We start from the raw sequence: 26,241 nt of genomic DNA on the forward strand, positions 1-26,241 counted from the left end.
ATGGAACACATTATAATTAAATTAAATACTAATTTTGAATAAGAATATATAGAAATTTTGGTTAATTCACTGTAAATGTTACATATATACTTTATACAAATGTCAATTATATAAACTTTGGTTGAGTTAAAATAACTTAATAAATACAATAATTCGATTTGATTACAATTTCACTAAATTGATCGTCAATTCATAACATTTTAGTCTATTTCTTTTTTTCTTTTTCTTTGCTTCATGGCTTTATTTAAAATTTGCAACGCGAGAAAATAAATAAAGAAATAATAAAATGATAATGACACGAAGAAATATATAAGTATAAAGTCACTAATGAAAGAATTATGAAGTCTCATAAAATCCAATCCAATAATAATAATAATAATAATAAAAAAAAAGAGAATAAAAGCAAAACAAGTAAAAAGAGAATATTAAAAGCAAAACAAAGAACATCGATCTCTTGTCTCAAACTGGCAGCGATGCCACATCGGAGGTCTGGAGCTGCACCTCTCCCGTGGGTTTCACGTCGTCTTGGACCGCGGGTTTGCCGAATAGTTTGTAATAAAAGTAGACGGAGAGTTGCACGAGCCCCAGGAGTGCTCCAACTCCATTTCCAATCTGTGCATTGAAATAATTATCAAAAAGCATATTAATTATGAAATTTTTGGTACATACGACTTATGTGGAATTGATAAATTAACTTACGGCTATGAAGAGATCGAAGGACTTGAGGTTAGCGTAAGTAAACCACACGAGGCCGTTGACGAAACCAGCCAAGCAAAGCCAGAATGGGAGGAATTCCACGCTCTTGGTGTCGATTACTTTTTTCTGTAGAGTCGAGTCAAAAACATATAATATATCAATCAATATTAATTATGCAGTGATGATTAATTAAATTAAGAATCAAAACCGACGGGATGGGATGGGAGTACTTACAAGGATGGAGAGAGGGGATCCATACATGAGAATACCAGCAACCACACAAATGGCCCCAACAAAAGTTGATCTTTTGGTGTGTGTGTGGAAGCAAAGGAGTGTGATTGTTGCTATGATCCCAACCAACGCTGCCTCTCCAAGTAGAAAACCCACTATGATTTTCTGAACAAATTAATTCATTCATGAACTTTAATTAATTTGGTATATATATATCAAGTAAGTTTAATTTGATCTAGCTAGCTATTAATTAATTCGATGATCATATATATGCATGCACTTACGTACGTACCCTGTTCTTTTTGCTGGTGTAGGCGGAAAAAATGGCGAGGTAGATCAACTCCAAGGCCAGGCCGATGCCGTTGATGGTTACGACGAGCGTGCTATCGGGATGAACCACCGGCAAACCATAGAACACCCAGAATGCACAGTTGAGCACACACAGAAGGTAGGGGTATGGATGGAACTCCTCTGTGCTCTTCTTCTGCCATATCCTCTTGAAAGTTGCCCTATACATTATTATATATATTAATTAATTAGTTGGTTTTAATTATTACAGGAAAATTAATTTTTTTTTATTTCATTCTTTAATAATATCTAATTTATCATGGTCGAAATATAAAATCAAATTTTGATTGACAAGCTGAGAGAGAGAGGGTGGGGGGAGATTACGTACGCTGGAGAGATAAAGAGACCAAATGATATAACATTGCCTGCAAAACAAATTTTAGAAGATGGATAAGTTAGGCAAAAATCGAAAATTGATTTTTTTTAAATAATGATAATAAAATAGAATACGAATGGATAATTAAGATAATTAATAATTATATCGAAACCATATCTATACGATTTGATTTTTTTTTTTACTTCCAAAAGAATTCTTGTAACTAACTGATACGCGCTTTTTTTTATATAAAAAAAAAAAATTGTCATAGAACAAAAATCAAATGGCTCAACACGTACTCTCCCCGTTATATTCTATGGATCAAGAAAAAAAACAATGTGACCGGTAATATTTTTAAGAAACTATAACAAACAAAGTAAAAGGAAGAAATAATTAGAACATAATTAATATACGATTGGAGGGAAGCACGAAAATGAAACGAACCGACGATGCCGACTATGGTGCGAGCTAGAGCTTGTCCCGGGTGCGTCATCTCCTCAACAAAATTAACTAAACTCTGAATCAAAGTTAAAAGATGAAAGAGGAAAATAAGAGTAAGGTAATGTACTTGGGGTTGAGACCGCACATATATATAGGCATATATATATTGGAGTCCTACTCAAAATCTAATTAGATACGCTATTAGGATTAGAAGTTAGAAATTAGAATTTTATTGTCATTGAAATAGAAAGAAAATCCAAAAACACTTGTGTGAGACAGTCTCATCGGTCATCAGGGGCGGCCCTGCCCGCCCGTGGGGCCTCAAATTTATTAAAAAATTTTATTATATATATATATATATTATTTTTTTAAAATGACAGAATTTTGTGGAGTTGATAGATTTCTGCAGACTTTTATAGAATCTCACAGACTTTTAATGACTTTCACAGAATCTTGCAGATTTGTTTTTCATGACTTTTATTGACATTTGTAAACTTTTTTCATGATTTTTATTAACATTTGTAAATTTTTTTATAGAACCATATGTGTTTTGTAATTCATGATTTTGATTTATTTATTGAAATTATTAATCGAGTATCAATAACATATATTTATCTTTTTTTAAAATAATTATATTTCTTTAAAATATTTTTATCTATCATATAAATAATTTTTACTTATCAATTTGGTTTACAAAAATCAATAAGTATTATTAAACTTATTGCAATTAAAAAATTAATATGAATCTATAAAATTTGAAAATATTTAGTTTTATATAGTATATTCTTATTTATATAATGTATATATATATATATATACACACACACATTCATGTTAATAAATTTTTAAAACTATGTCAATATATCAAGTCAATATATATAAATCATATAAATATATATTATTATTATTATTATTTTTTTTTATTATTATTATTATCTATGTATATACATATGTATATTAAAGTGAATAAAATGTAAATTTTGAGTTATAATAAAAATTAAGCTACAAATTAAAAAATATAAAAAATAATTAAAACATCAATTTTATATAATTAATAATGAATTAATTATAAAAATAATTATTGTTATTTTTAATTTATGATTAATAAAATATTATAATAAGTTTTTATTTAAAAGTTTAATCAATATGATTTTAATTCTCGTGAGATTTTGTAATTAAAATTCAAAAAAATATTAATGATAAAAATTTTATTTTATTTAATTTTATTTTGAAGGGGTGTATTGGTTCTTAGAAATAGAAAAAATATGTTAATATTTATGTGGCTAGTGTATAGACTATTTTAATAGAAATGAAAAAAAATGTGAAAATGTTCATCCAAATCTTTAGGTTCAACCAAAGACAATTATGAACATTTTATTGTTGTACCTTTGGCTTTAATATTAATTATTGTACTTAATAAAATTCCATGAAGTTTTTAAAAGTTCATTGACATTTTGAATACCTCTAAACTTTTGTAGAGTTTTTAAAAGTCAAGTTTGAATACCAGTACATGATTTTTTAAAATTCTACAAATGTTCATCTTGAATAACACTAAATTTTTATGGAGTATATAAAAGTCTAGATTGAATACCTATAGACTTTTAAACTCCATAAAAGTCATTAAAAGTATACAACTAATACACCCCCCTAAGACACCAACAGACGTGACACATAAAAGGACAACATCTCAACAAATCTTTATACCTTTCCCATGTCTCATATAGCTGTTCTAAATCATGCTGATGAAAGGTGCTGATCTCAATCTTCAATTGAGTGGATTTGGCCGGTGGAAAATACTTCGGTAAAATTTTACCGCCATGTCCTCCCAAGTTGTTATGCTTCCTAGCGGTAGTGATTGTAACCAACTTCGCGCTTGATCCCTGAGAGAAAATAGAAAAATATGTAAGCGTATAATATCCTCAGGAACACCGTTCATCTTTACCGTATCGGTGATTTCCAGGAAAGTTCGCACGTGTAGATGAGGATCAGCTGGGGCGCTCCCATTGAACTGGTTCTGCTGAACCATGTTGATCAAAGTCGGCTTCAGTTCAAAGTTGTTGGCATTTATCGTTCCTCGAGCGATTTCAGAATAGTGAGTCTGGATCGTCGGCCTGAAGTGATCTCTGATTGGCACCATGGGAGCTTGATTAATGTTCTATTCAGCCATGTTCAATTCTTCTTTTCTCCTCAGTCGTCTCAGTTCTCTTGCAGTATGTTTGATCTCCGGATCAAAGAGTAGAGAATTAGCGCTTTGAGATCGTCGCATAAACTGCAAGTGAGAATAATTCAAATTAATTTGTAATTAAAAATAAAATAAATAAAAGCTCTAAATTAAAATCTAGACTAATTGATAACAAAACTAAAATAAATTCAAAAATTACTCCCCGACAGCGGCGCCAAAAACTTGTTGTGTAATTTGTGCCCGCAAGTGCACGATGTCAAGTTTTAATAAAGTGATGAATCAAGTATCGTTCCCACGAGGAGTAAAATGAAAATATTCAGTACTTGTAATTAAAATAGTCTTAATTTTATTTAGAAAATCAATAATCAAAAGATTTGCATAAAATTTAAATAAGCAGAGGATTTTATAGCACGCACACAAAGTTCAGAGATTAATCAATCAAAGGAAAAATGGTCTAGAGGTTTAGATTTCACCTGGTTTTCACAACAATCACTCCTAAATAATTTATTTTCATGAATTCCTTTCAATTAATAGCCAAGAACTAGGGATGCAAACGAGCCGAGCCGAACTTTTGAATGTTCAAGCTCGGTTCATTTATAAACAAGCTGAGCCTGAGCTTATTTAACGAATATATTCATGGCTCACGAGCTTATTCGAGCTTTTATCGAGCCTAAACGAGCTTAATATATTTAAACTATAAATTTAAATATTCATTAAATTAATTAAAAACTAAATTATATATTTGAAAAAATATAATATTATTATTAAAATTTGTAATTTTATTATAATAAATTAATTTTTATAGATTTTTCAATATTTTTCATAAGTAAAGTGTAAATTTATAAATTAAATATCAATACTATTATTTTTTCGTCTAAGAGATGACTTACGAGCTTGTTAACGAGCCTGTTAACGAGCATGTTCACGAGCTAACGAGCCGAATATTGTAAAACTCGAGCTTGGTTCGTTTGCCTTAACGAGCCTCATTAAACGAGCTCGAACGAGCTTTTAACGAGTCGAGACCCAAACAGTTTGCGAACTGTTCGTCTCATTTACATCCCTACCAAGAACACTTAAGTGTATTATTCCCTCTTTCGAGTGCCGAATAATATGTATCAACTACAGTTCAATTCTAATATCCCTATTAAGAATCTACTTGTAGTGATCTATGTAAAACAATGTTCTTCTAAAGGCTCTGTTAAAATTATAAACCCTCACGATTTATATAAATAATTAACAGTGTTATTTCTATTGTTCCTATTCAAAATCCCCTCTCCCGAGTGACGGATTCCAAATAAATATAACAAATCAATTATTGATCAAGTAATTTAAACGACAATCAATACTAGAAAAACAATTAATCTACTAGAATTCAATCCAAAAATATCAAAAAGTTGTAAAAGGTCTCAACCAGGCTACATCAACTTCTAGACTAAGAAATTTAGTTCATAATCAAAATATTGCAAAAATATATCATGTTCATAAAACTAGACATCAAATCAAAGTTTAATGAAAAAAGATAAAGAAAACAAATTCAAAGATGCGATGCCGTGTCTGGATAACGCGATCTTCTTCCTTGTTCCAGATTTTCTCTTCAAGTTTGCGTAGATTTTTCCTTCAATTTTCTCTCTCGATCGAGCGTGTGATTCTCCTCCGATGTGCGGCGGATTTTCCCTCAATTATGTACAAAATAATCCATTTTATATGTGCTTCAAATCCAATAAATAAAAGCCCACGAAAGTCCGAAGGTTTCCTTCCCGAAAAACCCAAAAAACTGACTTTCGAGATGGTGCGGGCGCGCTTTAGAAGAGGGGCGCCCGCGCATATGATTCTGATCCCTATACGCTCAAAATTTCTCAGACGGCACGCCCGCGCATAAGGATAGGCGTGCCCGCGCATGAGGATAGGCGCGCCCGCGCATGCCTCTCGGGTTTGAAATTCTGCATCACGCGACAATTTTCAAAAAATCATATCTCACAATCTAACCGTCGAATTGAGCTGAAATTTTGACATCGGCTTCAAAAATCCTAAACTTTATTATGAATGGTGGATATTGGATTTTGATGCCTCAATAATTCCTGGTAATTTTCTGAAGTTGATACTCCATAATGTATCATTCCGTTTTTTCTTGCTATATACTTTTCTTTCAATCCTTGCAACTCACAAAAACAACAACCAATACGCATAAAATCCACTCGATACATCACAAATGTCAAGACAAATCATATATAAATTAAGTGCATAAATTGCACTTATCACATCTTGAAGAATCACTCCTATTTTCAAGTATTCTGCTAATTTGCAACACATATCCGGAAGATTGTTTTGAGGCAGTCATCATTTGAGTGAAGATCTTGAATAGAAAACCGCTCCAATTGATTTTTACTCCTTTCATGATTGTTGTCATTACTCTGAACTTTTTTACAGTTAATTTGGCGAAGGATCCTCCTTTTGACAAAATGCTCTTAGCAACAATATCGGCTAATAGTTGATATTCAAGCTTCAAGTCTCTTTTAAATCCAGATAGAGATATTGGTTGATTTGACCCAGAAAACGAGTGTTTCATTTCAGTGATATCAGTAGTGGATATAGCGCTGAAGTCAATAGTACCTGAAGTAGGTAAATTGAAGGTTTCGGCAAAAAATCCTTCACTGATTTCTTCATGATGTCCGCCGACAGATAGTATGAGTTGGCCATTTTCTTTGATCTTACTCTTGTGGTATAACGAAAGTAAATCCTTTTGATAGTATTCCAGAGCTTTGAGATCAAGAAAGGATCGAAGACCAGATAGTTCAAGTGCCTTACAAATCTCTGTGATGCCCTGTTTGTTCATCTTGTAAAGTGATTCATAATCAAAGGTGAGAGCATTGAGACCGTATAATGCTGATGAAGTAGCCATGGTAAAGGTTTGCATATGAGAATCTTGTTGATGAGAAAGTTGCCCTGCTGCGGGCAAAAGTTATCCTTATGCAGTTCAGAGGGTTGGAGGCCCTTAATCCTGAAGATGTGCGACAGTTGGAAAAATATAAGCAGGTGCTTGGAGTCAACGATCCTGCTTATGTTCTCAGCCGGGAGGGCATTAAACTGCTGCTCTTGAAGAAGAAGTGGAGGGTGGTGTCCTTCCTCCACAGCTTTGAAGAAATAAAAGAGGGCGAGCTAGAGGAACACATGTCCTTGTGAAAAATGGCAGTCGAATTGGAAATCGAAATTGTACTGGGCCATTATTGAAATACAATTCTCTCTTTTGATTTTTTTTTATTTGGTGTTTCTTTGAAATTTACTTATACGTGATGCTTCTTGTTGATAAACTGCAAAAGAATAAACTGTTAAAATAACAATGAAGTAACAATGTTCCCCCTTAAAATATGCCTATGACGTTAGTATATAAAGAATAATAAACAAAAGAAATTATAAGTTAGGAATTACCTACGAAGAAATGAGTTAGAAACCAAAAATTAAGAGTAAATCAAGTAAGTAAAGAGCGATTTATGATTTTGAACTATATTCAGTTTAGACCGTACTAAACTGGTGAGAATTTAAAAGATAAAATTTAAAACGAAACAAATTTAAGTCAGTTCAATAAGCCCTAAATTATTTCGAAAATAAGAAAACTTAGCCTCTGAAAGTGGTTTAGTGAAGATATCTGCAATTTGTTGCTCTGTTGGTATATGTAGGGGTGGAAAAAAATATCGAAATACCGAAATACCGGAAAACCGTACCGAAAAAATTACCGAAATTACCGAAAAAATCGGTATACCAAAAATTTTGGTACGGTATGATACCGTACCGAAATTTTCGGTATCGGTATCGGTATGATAAATTTTTTTTTCGGTATACCGGTATATACCGAAAAATAATTTTTTTTTTAAAATATATATATGAAAATTTTCGATATACCGACTTTTTTGCCGGTATACCGAATGTTTTTCGGTATACCGGCAATTTTTCGGTATACTGAATTTTTTTTGAATTCGGTATTGGTACACGGTATAGATTTTCGCCATACCGAAAATTCGGTATATTCGGTATACGGTACGGTATCGGTATGGAAAAATTTCATACCGATTTTTTCGGTACGGTATACGGTATCTGATTTTCGGTACGGTATACCGTACCGACCCACCCCTAGGTATATGTTCCAATCGAATGTGTTTTTGAAGTGCATGATCTCGAATAAAATGATGTCTGAATTCAATATGCTTAGTTCTGGAATGAAGAATAGAGTTGTAAGTGATTGCAATGGCACTGGTGTTGTCACAAAATATAGGTGATTCCTTTGCTTTTATTCCATAATCCCTCAACCGTTGTTGCATCCAGAGTAGTTGAGCACAGCAGCTGCCTGCAGCTAGATACTCAGCTTCCGTGGTAGAAGTGGTTATGGATGTTTGCTTATTACTAAACCAGGATATCAGTCTATCCCGGATGAATTGACATGATCCGCTTCTGCTTTTTCTATCGAGTTTACATCCGGCATAGTCTGCATCTGAGTATCCAACTGAGTTGAAAGAATTATCCTTAGCTTACCACAAATACGTTCTGAGTTCCTTTAAGATACTTTAGTATCCTTTTAGCGGGTGTGAAATGTGATTGCTTTGGATTGGATTGGAACCTGGCACACTGAAAAACTGCAAACACAATGTCAGGTCTACTGGATGTTAAATAAAAATGACCCTATTAGACCTCGATACATTGTTGCATCAACTGGGATTCCCCTTTTGTCTTTGTCAAGCTTAACTGATGCACCCATGGGAGTAGTTGAAACTGTGCAGTTTTCCATTCCAAACCTTTTAAGTAGTTCCTTGGTGTATTTAGTTTGGCTTATAAATATCTCATTCTCCATTTGTCAAACTTGCAATCCAAGAAAAAAATTCAGTTCACCCATCATGCTCATCTCGAATTTCTTCTGCATTAACTTAGAGAATCTCTTGCACAGTTTGGGGTTAGTTGATCCGAAGATAATATCATCAACATATATTTGGACTAAAAGTGTGTGATTGTGAATGTAAATAATGTCTTATCAATTGTGTCTATGGTGAATTCGTGTTCAAGGAGAAATTTTGTTAAAGTGTCATACCAAGCTCTAGGAGCCTCTTTTAGTCCATAGAGAGCTTTGTTGAGATGATACACATAATCTGGAAACTGATGGTTTGCAAATCCAGGTGGTTGTTCAACAAATACTTTCTCTTGAAGTTTGTCATTTAAGAAAGCATTTTTGACGTCCATCTGATAAACCTTGAAGTTTTTGAATGAGGCATAAACAAGGAATATTCTTATGGCTTCCATTCTAGCTACTGGTGCATAAGTTTCATCATAATCAATTCCTTCCTCTTGCTTATACCCTTGAGCTACCAATCTAGCTTTGTTCCTAATGATGGTTCCATCTTCATTAAGATTGTTTCTGAAGACCCATCTGGTGCCTATAACGGTTTGATGTGATGGTCTTGGAACAAGATCCCAGACTGAATTTCTAGTAAACTGATTTAATTCTTCTTACATTGCCTCTATCCAACAACTATCAGCTAGTGCATCGTCAATCTTCTTGGGTTCAATTTGAGATATGAAGCTGCATGAAGAAGTTCTTTGATAATTTGTCCTCGTGTCCTGAGTGGTGCTAAAGGATTTCCTATCATCGATGTTAATGGGTGCTTCTTGGAACATTTTAGTTTAGGGTCAGGGTGATTTTCATTGTTTATACTGTAGTTTGGGTCTTGATCAAGCATGTTGAAGCGACGAGGCAAACTGATTTTCTGGACTGAACATTCCAACATACTTTATATGTATTTTCACATTTGTTTCCTGTCAAAATAATGTTACCTGAAGCATCTTTAACAAGACAAGTTAGTCTTTGGAATTCAACAAAATATACATAGTCACACATTTGACTAATTCTAATTAAATTATACTTCAAGTTCTCAACTAGTAGAACATTTTGAACAATTATGTTACCGTGGATAATCTTACCCTTACCTACGGTCCTACCCTGTGAGTTGTCACCAAATGTGATGGTTGGACTATTGTATTTGATAAGTTCCGTTAGTAGTTTATCATTTCCCATCATGTGCCTCAAATATCCACTGTCTAAATACCATGATTCATCTGGTTGTTCTTTAGTACCTTTTACCTGCATTCACAGAGTTGAATAACTTTTGGTACCCACATCTATTTGGGTCCACGAGAGATTAATCCTTTAGGAACCCAAACCTGGAATACTTTGACCAGTTTACCAGTGGTAGCGTTCCTATAGGTTCATACTAAATTATGTTCCCTAGATTGTGAAGTATGATGTGCTTGTGAAACCATGTGTTGTTTACCTTTCCAGTATCTTTTACTTTTCGATATCGCTTCTGAACTGAACGTTGATTGTGATATTGACCCCGATTTCCTCTCATAGGATTAGGTTGATATGCGTTAGTCCTTTCAGGACTTTGAGCAGTTTCAACCTTAGTTTCCTGAGGATTGAAGCCAATACCAAATCTTTTTCTGTTTGTCTGCTCTATTGATTGCCAAGTCATAAGATTGGGTTTATCATGTTCATGTTCCTTAACTGCTCGTACAAAGTTTATAAACTTTTCTTTGCACATATTCAGTTTGGGTAGAGTACTTGATTCACCAATGTCAACTGTTTTACCATACCCTAGACCAGTTTTGTCATTTAAGAGTTTTTTTAAGTCATGCATTTCTGTCAGCATACTCGAAGATCTATTCCATGATCTTACTAGATCATCCATCCTATGTTTTTCTATGATAAGATTCATGATATTGATCTTGAGTTGCTCAATCTCAGTCTTGAGCGCAGCAATCTCTGTTTTTAGACAATTTTTCTCAACTGCTTGTTCCCAGGTGGGTTCAGTTGAGGTATCTTGCATATCATTTTTCTTGGCTCGGACTTCATCGAATGCTATGGACAGTTGATGATACTCATTGGCCATATCATATAGTGTCATGATCAATTCCTCTCTGTTAAACTCTTCAGAGCTGAAATCAAATACGTGTTCACTAATGGATGGTTGCTCGTGATCATTTGTCATGAGACACTTGACTTCTTCATCATCGTCACTGGAACTGGAAGAGTAGTTGGATTCTTCCGATTCACTATCCGTTTCTGCTCATTTGGCTTTGCTGTCCTCTGCGACCAGTGCTTCATGCTTCTTTCATGAAGAATACTTGGCATCTTTAGAGCTTTTCTTACCTTCGAACTTCTTCTTTCCTTTTTCCACTGGTCTTTTTTTGTCTTTCTTTGGTTTGGGACAGTCGGCTATAAAGTGCCCTGTTTTTCCACAATTGAAACAACTTCTGGGTTCTTCGACGGCATCCTTGTTTTGAAGTTTTCTTCTATAAGATCCCTACTGATTTCTTCTAATGAATTTTCCAAACTTCTTCACAAATAAGGACATGGCATCACTGCTTAACTGTTCTACAGTCTTTTCTGGTTGAGTAGGTGATTCTATTTTGACTATTGTTAAGGCCTTGGTTATTTGAGAGGTAGACTGATCTTCCTCTTGATTTTGCAACTCAAATTCATAGGCCTTTAAGTCCGCAAAAAAATCATGCAGTTCCAATTTATTCAAGTCCTTTGACTCCCTCATAGCCATTGTCTTTACATCTCATTCTTTGGGAAGACCACGAATAACTTTGAGAATGACTTCCCTGTTGGGATATGTCTTTCCTAGTGCATTGAGTTCAATGACAATGCTACTGAGTCTCTCATCAAATTCGGTCATTGATTCTCCAGGCTTCATTCTGATGTTGTCAAACTTTTGAGTAGCAACAGACAGTTTGTTCTCTTTAGTCTGCTCATTTCCTTCGCAAAGTTGAATCAATTTTCCCAAATCTCTTTTTCCAGTTTTACACATTTTGATTTTGCTGAAAGTATTTTTGTCAAGGGGTTTATACAGAATGTCCTTGGCAACATTGTCAAGATTTGCTTTCTTCTTATCTTCAGCAGTCCATTCAATCCTTGGTTTTTTGATATATTGTGGTCCACCACTGGAGATGTCCACTGCAGTGTTTACTTTGGTGATGGTGAGAGGTCCATCAGTGATGAAAAACCACGTGTCATCATCTAATGCTCATATTACAAAATGAAACTGTCTCATGGTACAATTTTGATCGACGATTCTCCTATTCGACCTGATCCATGTAAAATATTATTTTTTAAACTAAAAATATTATTTTTCATTCTAAATATGATCGGATCGATCCGTCTCACATATATAGATTTGTAAAACGAGCTCATAGATGACCGGCCTATATCAAATTTCAATCGTTATTTATGTTCCAAAACTTTCCTCTTAGTAAGATTATTGTAAATCTTTATCAAGCCAAAAATTCATGTCATTTAATTATCATTTTGAATGCAAATATATTGGTAAATTAGGTTACAAATTTTACATTAGATTTCCCAAGTATAATAATATACAGTGAGTTTGTATCTCATTATAATTTAAATTTAATTTATCTTTGGAAAGAATATTAAGTGAATCTATTAAAATTTTGAAACAATATATATATTTTTATTTCGGTATAAATGCAATAAATGCATTTTGTTGGATTTACGTAATGGAATTTTATAATTAATGCTCCCACCAAATTAATTAATTTTTTTTTAAAAAAAAGAATACTTTTACCACCGTTGTTTTTTTTTCCAACCAAGTAAAGGGCAAAAGAATGTGAATTACGTTGAATTTGTTTGTCTTCTTTATTTGCATGCACGACACATGCTTAAATTTGAGAAAATATTATTCTATATCTATTTTTTGTTTATAGTTTAAAACTATTTTCTATATACTAAATATTTTCACAAAATATTTTCCAAAAAATAAAATAAAACTATACAAAATAAATATAAAAATATATTTTGTACTTTTACTAGTTTGATCGATTTTTTTAAATAAATAAATGTGTATTTTTTTTTTTGTGTATTGAATATTTGTTTCTTTGTTTGGGATCATGATTTTGCAGCTTGATAAAATTAATTTTGATAAATTTAAACAATTTACATTTATGCTTGTAAAGCTTTAATAATAATTTAAACATATTATTTTCAAATTATTTTTTTTCATTTTTTATTTGATATAATAATCTAATTTTTTTAAAACATAGATAAAAATAATAAATATGTTTAATAATTTAAAATATTTTGGAAAATGAAGAAGATATCTTAGGTATGAATATATAAGTTACAAATTTACTAAAATATATTTTTATGATTTTTTTATTAAATGAAAATTGTAATTTTTGTAAAAAAAATTTGAGAGGAATTATTTTTGGTACCTAAAAAATGTGGCAGCAAGAAGACTTGAAAATAGTTAATCAATTAATGCTCTCATGCTTTATAATATGGTATAATATAATATATATATATATATATATATATATATAGATGTATTAGTTGTAAAATTTACGTTAATAAGTATAAGGCAAAAACTCTTATGAGATGGATCTTTTATTTGGGTTACCTATAAAAAAATATTATTTTTTATGTCAAAATTTTTAATTTTTATTGTAAATAAGAGTAGGTTGATCCATCTCACGATCGAATAAAGATCTGTGAGACTATATTACAAAAAACCGACTCTAAGAATAATAAGTCGAATGATTTATATTAGTTTTGAAATTTAAGAGCACGAATTGCTTAGCCAACGAACAATAAAATTTATCTAAATGAAATTTAAATAAGGTAATACCATAAGCACGAAAGTATTTAGCCAAACGGACATTTGACTTATTTATATAACTAAATTTAAATATAATGAGTTTTGTTATGTTGTCCATCTATCATGCCCAACTAATGTGTTCACGATGATGTGTTACTCAACTATTGGATGCACAATTCAACACATCCAATAGATTAATGCCGCCTCATGGTGGCACATTAGTTGGACACGGTGGATGGGCAACATAGCAAAACTATAAATATAATATACTCAAAGCGCAAATTATTTACCCAACGAACATTTAAATTATATAACTGAACTTTGAAAACGCGCGAGGAATTCAGCCAACGGACATTTGATTTATATAACTAAAATTTAAATATAATATATTCAAAGCGCAAATTATTTATCCAGCGAACATTTAAATTTTATAACTGAACTTTGAAAACGCACGAGTTATTCAGCCAACGAACATTTGAACTATATCGGTGAAATTTAAAAACGGTATCATTAAAACACGCGGATTATTTAGCCAACGAACATTTAAATTATATAACTGATATTCAAATACAATATTACCAAAAGAGCGGATTTCTTACCCAACGAAAATTTAAATTATATAACCGAACTTTGAAAACGCGCGAGTTATTCAGCCAACAAACATTTGAACTATATCGGTGAAATTTAAAAATGGTACCACTAAAACACGCGGATTATTTAGCCAACGAACATTTAAATTATATAACATTCAAATACAATATTACCAAAAGAGCGGATTGCTTACCCAATGAATATTTAAATTATATAACTGAAATTCAAAACACGCGGATTATTTAGGCAACGAAAATTTAAATTATATAACTAAAATTCAAAACACGCGGATTATTTAGCCAATGAACATTTAAATTAATAGCTGAAATTAAGAACGATAATATACCACTAAAAAGCGCGAATTACTTAAAAAAAATGTATTTAAACCAACTAAATAGGCATAAATTAAACTACGTGATCGACTTCAATTTAAATAGGCTACCACTAAAAAAAAAAATCAAATTAGACGAACAGTACTAATATTTAAATTATATAGTTCATGATTGAACTGAAATATATGTCAAGTGAAGTATGTTAGTGTGCAACATCACAAGCATATATATGTAATAATATTATTTTAATATGTTGGCAATTATAATCACAAAATTTTTAGAAAAAAAAATCATGTCAATATATTCGTTAGATTTGAATATATTTAATGTATATGACTGAGTATGGATTATGGGTTCATTGGATTTGAATACATTACACCATTTAGTAAAAAAAATAGTGGGAAAATCTGGTAAAAAGAGATTAAAAAAAATGGAGGCTGAAAGGTGCGAAACATTAAAGAGTATTAAGGGAATCCATTTTTGTAATCTTGCCATCTGGTTTTCAAAATTCACTGGCAAATATTACGTTTTTTAACAAAAAAGTTGGTAGCCCAATGGCCTATATAAGACAAGCTATGGCTTGCAAAAGACCATAAAACGTGAGTGAGTGAGTGTGCATTGTGTGTTTTCGATTCACATTTTCTTGCTAGCGAGTGCCCTTTTTGCTGGTAACTTTGAATCAAGATTGATCTCAAGTTCAAGCAAGAATTTACTTGTTCTTCATTTTGGAACAGTTTTTTTTGGGTTGAGAATTTACTTTTTTGGGTATATACGTACATTAGGGGTGGAGGATTTGAAACTAGGCCAGCCTCGTCTGGGAAAGATCGCGTGACATCAAGTCGAGAGGCTTTTGATCTGGCCTTTTTGGATTGAGATTTAGAGTTTTTTTTGGTGTTTGTGATTTGTTGGTATGGAATGGGGATGTTTTAGATGTTAACGGGAATGAATGAATCTTTATTTTTCTTGCCTCTAATTTGTTTTAATCTGATTCTTCAAGTGATTTTTGTGCAGGAAAAGTCGTTAATTTTTGCCTAAAGAATTTTTGCTTTTGTGCAGAAGATCGATCCCAGGTTTCAGTATTTTTTTTTTCTTTTTTGCAATTTTCAATGGAATTAATCTGGTGTTTTCAAATGGACTTTTCTTTCTAGTGTTTTTGTCATCGACCAGGAGTTCATGATATATAGACTAATGATATTTGTCGCTTGCAAAATAATTTTAATTCTGACTTCTTAAATATATTTTTTTATCATGGTAGGTAGCAATCACACAGACGATTGATTTGCAACAGGTTTGAGTTGTTTTTATAATGGATTCTCACGGACGTGGATCAGAAGAGAGCAGCAGAGTTCTATCGACAAGTACCATTGATAAAGAAAGTGGTAGCAATTATACCACAATCTCATCTGATGCAGCGCCTGTGATAGAAACTCCGGTCGACGAATCGGCCGCACCTCTGAATGAATTTCATGGCCACAAGGCGATGGCTTTGAAAGATCAGTTGGAAGAACAACCGGCGGATGATGATTTGCCGGAATACGAGTGGGACGAACATCCGGCCCGTGAGCTTGAGGTGGTTTTGAACAATAACATGCTTGCGATCGTGGAAACCGCCATCAACAAGGTTGTTGAATGTGGATATAGCAAGGTGGCCGCCGCCTGGGCGGTACTGCACGCGGGCCTAAGCCGAGGTAGTAAAGACGTGCTGTCGAATATTGTGGACGGGGCTTTGGAGATGCTTAAGACAGAAAAAGAGTGCAACATACCAAACAAGCATGTATTTGATGGGATAAAGAGGATGTCAGAGTACTTGGTACTCGAGATGACCAATGTGATCCTTGAAACAAGGCCAGATTTCACAACCAAAGAAGCAATGTATTGTCTGCTGAAGAACGACATGAATTTGTCGACGGCGTGTCCGGCGGCGGCAGAGGACGGAGCTTCGCAAACCAGTCATTCAGGTGATGATAAAAAGCCAATGGCTGATTCCACGCCCCATCCACCAAAATCCAGAACCTATCCGGGGACAAAATGGGATAAGGTTTCGGTTTCCGTCGAGGAAATGAGGTGCAACTTACGTGTTGCAAGAGAACATATTCGTTTGGTGGCCGCACAAGCTGGAGCGACCATGAATGAGAAAGCCGGTGCCAGTAAAAAGAGCAAGTCCAAAGCAAAGATTGGTGTCTTAGGGAAAGCAATGCTGGAGAAAACCCTGAAGTCACAATCTCATCTCCTAGCGAAGATTGCCGAAGCAAAAGCAAACGCATCCACATCTCCTGCTCCTGTTTCTGCATCTGCATCTGTCAAAGCCAAATCCAATCCTCCTCAAGATCCTCGTTTGAAGGGCAAGACCAAGGTGGTTGAACCCGTAAGGGAAACTCCTGATTACTACGCTGGGATCCCGTACGACGAAACTCTTGAAAAGCACATCCCACGCGATGAAAAGGAGAGACACATCCTGACACTGGTGCCTCTCACTCAAGAACTCGAGAAGAAGCTCCAATACTGGAGCGACTGGGCGAAGGAGAAAGTTGTGCAGGCTACCACAAGGCTTGCACAAGAGCAGGGGGAGTTGAAGAAGTTGCGCAAGGAGAAGCAAGCCATGAAGGACAGTGCAAGTAAGAGGATCTTGGAGATTGAAACTGCACTGTCCAAAGCCAACAAGCAGATGGAGGTGACTAACGCTTATTTCCTCAAGCTTCAAGAGGAGAATTCGAGGTTGAAGACGAGGATGGGGGTTTCTAATCTGCGAGCGACGCAGTCTTTCCAACTCTTGGAGGACGCCGTTGAGAGGGAGAAGGAGGCGATAAGGAAGTGCCAATCGCTGGAAACCGAAAAGGGTTTGTTCCTGGATCAACTGGAAAGTTCCAAGAATGAAATAGCTGAGTTGAACTGCAATCAGCTAGGAAAGATGAACGAAAGCCGACTCCGGTTTGAGGTACGCTTAATTAATTATATGTATGTTGTGACGATCGATCGATCATTTAATTATATGCATGCAGGGTTTGCTGAGGAAAGAGGAGAGGGAGAAAGCGAAGGCTATTGGGAGTTTGGAATACCTTCAGTCGAAGAAAGAAGAAGATGAAGGTGTGGCCAGTGCTGAGGCAGAGAGCATAGCACAAATGGCCGAGACGAACATCAAGGAAACCAGGGACGAAATCAAGAACCTGGAGAGAAGGATCTCCGAGCTGAGACAGAGATCGAGAATCGGCGATATGATCTTCACGTTCCGCGGGCTGCAGCAGCCGACGACAACGACCTGCAGCGAGGGGCGTGCACGTGCGAGGGAGTGCGTGATGTGCATGCACGAAGAGACAGCGGTGGTGTTCTTGCCTTGTGCACATCAGGTGCTTTGCTTGGAGTGCAACGGCCTCCACCAAAGGCAACCTGGGATGAACGACTGCCCTTCCTGCAGAGCCACCATCCAGAGACGGATTCCGGTTCGATTTCGTGATCGGGTTTAATTCATGTCATCTTCTTCCCATCGATCGAGGCCAGGTTTTTATTTATGTTGATACTGTTGGAGGCTTTTTGAGATTGAATCTTCCAGCTTTCAGTTTTTTCTTTCTGCCCGGCATGTGCACGTACGTCGCACATAATAAATGTATATATTATCCTAATTTAATTCCAAAATAAAAACCAAAATTATTATACAAATTATTCATTTTATATGATCTCCTATTTCTTTTGCCATTAGATTTTATCTTATTTACCAAAATGACATGCTTTATCTTTGTTTGTATTTTTAAATTTTTAGATTAGATTCTTATCATTCTTAAAATTTTAAATATTTAATTGACTTCTAAAAATTTTAAAAATATTTCAGAAAAATCTTATCCAAACATATATTTAAATTTTTGAATTCATAAAATACTTTAAAAAAAATTCAAACGAACCCTCGTTTGTGTTTTCCAAAACAAATGTTCTCACCAACTTTTTTTTGTTCCCGCGGTTACAAGAAGTGTATGTAGTAATAAAGGGAAAAAGAATCTATTAAACATCACGAGTCAATTGTGTTTTGAATTTTAATTTGTTCTTCTTAGCTTTATTTGCAAGCAGGACACGTGGTAAATTTTGAGAAAACCTTTTGGATATAGGCATTGCGTATATTTCAAAAAAAAAATTCTATATATTGAATATTCACATAATATAAATATATATTGTTAATTTATTTTCTTTGATATAAATTGATTGAATTATTTCTTTAAATAAAATAAAATGATTTTTTTGTATAATGTTTTTTTAAAAAAAACATTTACACCATGATTTTGTTAAACCTCACGAGTCAATTGCGTTTTGAATTTTAATTTGTCGTCTTTAGCTTTATTTGCATGCAGGACATGTGGTAAATTTTGAGAAAACCTTTTGCATATAGGCATTTCGTATATTTGAAATATATTTTTTTTTCAAATATATTGAATATTCATATAATATAAATATATATGTAAAATTTGTTTCTTTGATCTAAATTGATTGAATAATTTCTTTAAATAAAATAAAATAGTTTTTGTTTAAAATGTTTTTTTTAAAAAAGAACAATTAGACCATGATTTTGATAGACGAAAGTTTACATATGCTAGTAATCGACACACACACAATGTGTGTGTATAAATATGAAATAAGTACAATACCATGGAAATTCAAGTGTATTTACATATTGGCAATAATATAATACAACTATTTAATTTTTGTTTTCCAGAAAATGTCAAAATTAAAACGATCAAAATGCCAAAAGAAATCCATCCATAAACACATGAGCGAGCTTTAATGAAATACGCCGACAATTCTTTTTCAAAAAAAGGCATATTAACACAACCCAAGCAATGTATGTTCAAAAATAAACAACGATGTAAAAAGAAGTATTTAGAAAATGAGAAAATAACTTAAAAACTGAAATTGATAATATCACAAACCATTCACATTGTGTAAAATAACTGAGAAAGAGTCGGTTACACATGCAATATATTCTAATATATTACACGAAAAAGTAAATTGTATTTGTCTTTGATCTTATGACAAAAAAAAAAAAAAGAATAAAATTGCAAACACTACCTACATATATATTATCTAGCATGCATAAATCACTAAATTAACCAACTAAAATATAAACGCCATTATGGAAAATACAAAAAACATTTAACATTTTTAAGTAGACAAAATTTACATTGCTCTCTAAATATAATTTTAAAAACCAAGTAATATATGTAGTGAGACGTACAACTCATCTCACGAGTATATTATATTCTAATGATATTTTAATCATATACTACCAGTAATAAAAAAATATTTACAAAATATCATGTGAATTTAATTGATAAATATAAATATTTTTAATGATTTATTGAATTGGAATTGTCTGCATATTGTATTACATCATGTAGTAAAACAATAATAGGAAAATCTGGTCGAAGAGAGAGACAGATGCTACTGATACAAAAAGGTGTGAAACATTAATTTGAATTACGGGCATCTTTCATGTAATATTGTTATTTGGATTACAGAATTCACTTGCTAGTGAATATATATATATATTGTGAGTGAAAGTTGACAAAAAGCGGATAACAAAAATTTAATCCTAACAGCCTATATATATAAGACATATATATTTCGTTCAATGTTCATTACTTGGTGTGAAAAATTATTGTGGAGACACATTTTGGATTCACGAGCTTTTGTGATTGTCTATTTCTTTGGTGATTTTCTTGTGAGTGCCAATGTTTCGATGGTTTTTTGTGATTTGAATTGAAGCAAAGTTTGTGCTAAGATTTGTTTGTTCTGAATTCCAAAACATTTTTTTGCAGCTATCTTTTAGTAGCTAGCTAGCCTTTTGAATTGGAATTTAGTAGCCTTTTAGTACAATCTGAATTGAAAATATTTTATATATTTTTGCATGCTATTTGCTGGAGGATGATCTCAGGTTTGATCAACACATTCTAATTTTTCTCATTTTTATTGGAAGCTTACAGAGGATTGATGATTTTTCAAATATTTAATTTTTCATGTACGTAGTTGATATATCAAGAGTAGTACTGATCATGGCTGGCAATTATGGGTTTGGTGAAATCATGAAGGGGCACAAGATGGGATCATCTTCTTCTTCAAGACCTGAAAATCATCATGTTGTTACTCGAGAAGACGATGACGATTTGCCGGAATATGATTGGGAAGATCACAGGGCACATCAGCTCCAAGCACTCTTGATTAATAATTTGCTCGTGCACTTCCAAAATGCAATAAAACAAGTTGAATGTGGGTCTAATGAAGTGGTTTATAGCTCGAATTATTGCCCAAATCGTGGATCTAATGGACTAAGGAGCTTGGCAAAATACTTCGTGTTAGAGATGACCAACATGATCCTCAGAACTAGGCCAAACTTAACAACCACAGAAGCATTGCAGTGTCTGCTCATGAGTGATATGGATCTCTCAAGAGCCTACTCCGTGGAGATAAGGCACTTATAATCAAAGAAAATGATAGAGTTTAAATTTAGGGAAAATACCTTTTTTTGGTCCAGTAACTTTACCTATTTTGGGTTTTGGTCCATTAACTTTTTCGATGTGGGTTTTGGTACACTAACTTTTCATTAATTTCAGTGATTTTTGGTCCAATTGCATACGTGTCAGTTTTTTATTGGTTCACGTCATCATTTTGGCCCAATCAGAAGTTGACACGTATGCAGCTGGACCAAAAATCACTAAAAATGAAAAGTTAGTACCAAAACCTACGTCGAAAAAGTTGATGGACCAAAACCAAAATATGGACAAGTTAATGGACCAAAAAACTTATTTTCTCTTAAATTTATCGTGGATTTTATATTATTCATGTGTTCTAATTTTTTGTTTTTATTTTTTATATATTAACTTTACAAAGTTATTCAATAAAATTATAAGAATTATTAGGTTTGGCCTATTTGGCAAATAAAATTTGATGAAAAGTTGCGATGTACTGAAATTTGGTTTTTGAAACGTGTTACCAATATGAAAGAAATGCATTAAAATTTGAGATGCGTCCGTTGGACAGTTTTTTTTTAACTTTTTTTTTTCTTTTACAAAAACTAAAAACAATGGCAGGACGTACGTTTTAATTTATTTATACTTATTTTTTTTTAACTAAACAAAGTTATTTGACAGTTTTAAAAAAAATATAATTTGACGATTATATATGAATTTTGTCCGATTATAATATTTGTACGTTACCTAAATTTGTGGTGCAAGATTTAAAAGAATTTATACAAAAATGTCTATTTGCCACAATGTATTTGGTGGTAAAATAATTTATAATTCATCCAATTACTCACACACACAAAACTTTCATCATGAGATGATATCACATATCAATTTGGTGAGATATATCATTTATAATCATATTTACTCCGATCAATAAAAAAGTATTATTTTTATATATTTGAAAAATAGTATTTTTTATTATAGATAGATATAATTAGTTAGATTAACATGTCTTACGGTTACATATATATATATATATATATATATATATATATATACATACATATATGCAAAATTGTATTATATATATATATATATACATACATATATGCAAAATTGTATCTCTTAAAACCGTTCTCTTTTTTTTTTGCGTTGTGTATTTGATTTTTTCTTGTCGTGAAAGACCTATTCCTAATCAAATTGGTATAGCAAAATGTTCCTTTATGTATAAAAGGTTTAGTTGTTGATTCTATATATTAATATATTATATATAAATATATATATATATATAAGAGAATCATATACTTATAACTATATGAGATCATTGTGTAATTTTATATTTACCTAAAATACCCTCAATCTTATCAAACTAAATACATTATTTACGGTATGCAATTACATTTTTTTATGTTATGTTTGATTTTTTTTTTTATGAAATACACTCATCGGATGTGCCACAATCCCTTAGTGGCAACAAAATTTGTAAATAGTGTCTAGTTATAATTTGAAATTAGTATATCTATGGAAAAAGACTAAAAAAATTGAATAATTAGATATATATATATATATATATATATATTTGTATAAATGCAATAAATTCATTTTGTTGAACTTACGTAATCAAATGTTAAAATAAATTAATGCTCTTACCAACTTTATTTTAAAAACAATAAACAAAAAAAATGAACCAAAATTTTTTTTTTGTCTTCTTTATTTGCATGCACGACACATGCTTAAATTTGAGAAATTATTATATATATATATATATATATATATAGAGTTTTTTTATGGTGCCCAACGCTATATGCCCACTTCATGCCCACCATGTACAAGTCAACTCATCTATTGTACCGGTCAACTCATCTATTGTACATGGTGGGCATGAAGTGGACATATAGTGTTGGGCACCATAAAAGAACTTTATATATATATATATATATATATATATATATATATATATATATGTTTTACTAATATCTGAAATATATAAATGTATCTATATATATGAAATAATATAAGTTCAAATATATTTTTTTAAAATTTTATTTAATTTGATTTAGAATTTTTAAAAAATAATTATTGTTTTTTGTGTTTTTTTAGTATTGGGATATTAATATAGAATCCACCGGAAAATTATGCTACTGGTGAGGTTAACACAAAGTTGGTGGAAAAAATTCAACCCAACTGCCTATATCTATATATTATTATCTATACGATATTATCTTATTAAAGTTGAGTCTTAAAATAAATAATTTTGTTGTCTTGATATTTTTTTTTTTTTTGATAAAAGTGTGGAGGGGCCTTTATATATTATTCCCGTGATTTTGTGAGTGCACTTTTAGTTCATAAGTTGATATCTGAACTTCGTTTGACGAATCGATCGAGATTCGTGCGAAGTCAATGGGCACAAGAAGATGAAGATTTTCCAGAATATGATTGGGAAAATCATAGGGCACAACAGCTCCAGGCACTCTTGAAAAATAATTAATTTGTTTTTGATGTGTTCCAAATTAGTAATTACAATACAATAAGTTGAATGCAGAGCTAACGAAGTCGATGCTTACCTTGATTAGGGCCGGAGAAAAATACTGAATACCGAAAATATCGTCATATCGTACCGAAAAATTTATCGAATACACCGAAAAATCGGTATACCGAAAATTTCGGTACGATATGATACCGTACCTATCGTACCGAAATTTTCGGTATCGGTATCGGTATATAAAATTTTTTATTTCGGTATACCGAATATATCGAAATTTTTTTAAAAAAAAATTTCACGGTAACCGAGTTTTTTTCGGTATACCGAAATTTGTCTGTATACCGAAATTTTTTTTATTTCCGGTACGGTATCCGGTATAAAAATTCTCCATACCGAAAATTCGGCATACCGAATTTTTGGTATGGTACCGGTATGAATTTCTTCATATCGATATGATATGGTACGATATACGGTATCGTAGTTCGGTACGGTATACCGTACCTTACCCAGCCCTAACCTTGATTACCTTGATTCACACTACTAGTTCCAAATTAGTAATTAATATTTCGTTGCTAACTTAACCACGGATTTCTGAGTGTATATATGCTTGAAAGAATTAAAAATGAGATTTTGAATTGGTTTTGGATTTAGAATTAGAATTGGATTTCAAACCCATGGATTTAGATCAACTTAATTGTGTTGTTTGGTTAATGTTATTAATAATATTTAATACTCACATATTGTTTATACATGGTATATAAGAAAAATAATTTATAAAGGTAAGGAAAATATGTTTTTTATTAAATAATTCTTTTAATAAAGAAAAATATTTCATCAAAAGAAATCGAGATAATGTCACCAGGCCAAATTATGATAAATTAAGTTTTTAGTTTGTGTTAGAGATGACCAATTATGCATGGTCCTTAAGGTTCTTAACAATCATAGAGATATTGTAATGTCTAATCATGAGTGATATGGATCCCTAGCCGCAATTTTTCTGGTCATGAGGGGCGGAGCCAGAATCACGTAAAAGGGGGTCAACAGAAAAGAAAAATAAAACATTTATTATATAATACTAAACTTTAAATATATTGTATTTCCATCATATAATATTCAAAATACAACATTATTCTTCGAATCTATCAAGCGTCTTGACTATGTTCATAGCAGAAAAAAAATCGCTCAGTGGTAGCCGTAGAAACTGGAAGCGTGAGAATAAGTGTTACGACTCTAAACACAAGTGGGTAGATTTTTTACTTTTTAGTTCTCATTCCTATGATAGTTCAATTTTTAGGGCATGATTGATACAAAGGAATGAGGTGGGAATGGAAGGAGCATTCACATCTCATTTTCTATATTCATGTTTGGTTTGGCATGAGAATGGGAATGGACATTCCCATGAACATGGGAATGACCATTCCATTCCCACCTCCCATTTTCATATTTATGTGTAATTTTTTCCATATTTAAATTATTTAAATTAATATTTACTTATATAATTATAACAATATATTATAATATATATAAAAATAATTATGTTATTATTTTATTATTATATTAATAATGATATTTTGTAATATTAATTATTAGTATTATGATTTATTTATTATTATTATTTATAAAGGTATTAATAAAAATATTTTTATTTATTTATTACAAAAACTTATTATTATTTAATATTATTTTGAAAATAATAATTAATATTATTTATCTATAATTATAAAAATTAAAAAATAATATTATAATTTTATCTTATTATTATAATAAAATAAAAATTTTAATTATTGAAACTATATAATGATAATTTTATAATAATTTCTACAACTTCAATATTAATAATAATAAAAAGTTTATGAATTACTATTATTTTGATATATATAGTTAAAATATGATTTTTTTATTAAAAATTATTTCATTTCATTCATTTTTCATTTTAATAATATCAATCGTTGGAATTGAATAAAACAATCATTCCATTCCCAATCTCATTCCATTTCAAAATCAATTTTATTCCTACCTTATTCGTTTACAATGTACCAATCATGACCTTAGTACCTAACAATTAACATTGTATATTCTTATCATATATTTTAATTTACAAATGAATTAAACAAAATCAATAGCTAATAACACATTTTAATGAAAAACATGGTTGTTTCAATTTTTTGCTAGTTTATTTAACACTATCTAGTCTATCTTTATCAACTAAATTACATTATGATTCATGAATATAGTAAAAATACATTGTTACCCACAAATATTTTTGACCAATTGTTCAATAGATAAAAACAGACACACAGTCAAACAGAAATAATCAAAGACACGTACAAAAATTAACAATGTTAATTTTATTTTCTACAAGAAATTTTAGTATTTCTAACATGATATAAAATGTTCCGTCAATCAGTTCCATATTTAAATAAAACAAAGATTTAATTAAATAAAAAAATATAAAGAGAAGAATTCATAAATATAAGCTCTCAAGAAATTAAAACCTAATTTTTTTGGAAAAAAAAAGGACTT

The 26,241-nt window shown here is 31.7% G+C and overlaps 2 protein-coding genes across 2 annotated transcripts; one reads left to right on the forward strand and one right to left on the reverse strand.

Moving 5' to 3' along the window:
- Nucleotides 1–459: 459 nt before the first annotated feature.
- LOC140874250 (bidirectional sugar transporter SWEET5-like) lies at nucleotides 460–7,113 on the reverse strand. The gene is made up of 7 exons (XM_073277527.1): nucleotides 6,625–7,113; nucleotides 2,036–2,108; nucleotides 1,604–1,640; nucleotides 1,220–1,436; nucleotides 931–1,092; nucleotides 700–822; nucleotides 460–612 (listed from the first exon to the last, which is right to left on the reverse strand). The coding sequence occupies exons 1-7, from the start codon at nucleotides 7,111–7,113 to the stop codon at nucleotides 460–462; spliced, it is 1,254 nt and encodes a 417-aa protein (XP_073133628.1).
- An 8,986-nt stretch (nucleotides 7,114–16,099) lies between these two features.
- LOC140874252 (putative E3 ubiquitin-protein ligase RF298) lies at nucleotides 16,100–18,254 on the forward strand. Its single transcript, XM_073277529.1, has 2 exons — nucleotides 16,100–17,527; nucleotides 18,033–18,254. The coding sequence occupies exons 1-2, from the start codon at nucleotides 16,100–16,102 to the stop codon at nucleotides 18,252–18,254; spliced, it is 1,650 nt and encodes a 549-aa protein (XP_073133630.1).
- The last annotated feature ends 7,987 nt before the right edge of the window (nucleotides 18,255–26,241 follow it).

Source organism: Henckelia pumila, chromosome 1 (genome assembly GCF_033568475.1).
Source record: "Henckelia pumila isolate YLH828 chromosome 1, ASM3356847v2, whole genome shotgun sequence".
Taxonomy (NCBI): Eukaryota; Viridiplantae; Streptophyta; class Magnoliopsida; order Lamiales; family Gesneriaceae; genus Henckelia; species Henckelia pumila.

Excerpts from the sequence above, each read along its gene's own strand:
- LOC140874252 (XM_073277529.1), top strand. The coding sequence starts at position 16,100 with ATGGATTCTCACGGACGTGGATCAGAAGAGAGCAGCAGAGTTCTATCG. Across the intron at positions 17,528-18,032 it reads GGTTGAAGACGAGGATGGGG|CAGCCGACGACAACGACCTG; the intron begins GTTTCTAATCTG and ends CGCGGGCTGCAG.
- LOC140874250 (XM_073277527.1), bottom strand. The coding sequence starts at position 7,113 with ATGGCTACTTCATCAGCATTATACGGTCTCAATGCTCTCACCTTTGAT. Across the intron at positions 1,641-2,035 it reads CACCATAGTCGGCATCGTCG|GCAATGTTATATCATTTGGT; the intron begins GTTCGTTTCATT and ends TTTGTTTTGCAG. Across the intron at positions 1,437-1,603 it reads GGTCTCTTTATCTCTCCAGC|GGCAACTTTCAAGAGGATAT; the intron begins GTACGTAATCTC and ends AATAATGTATAG.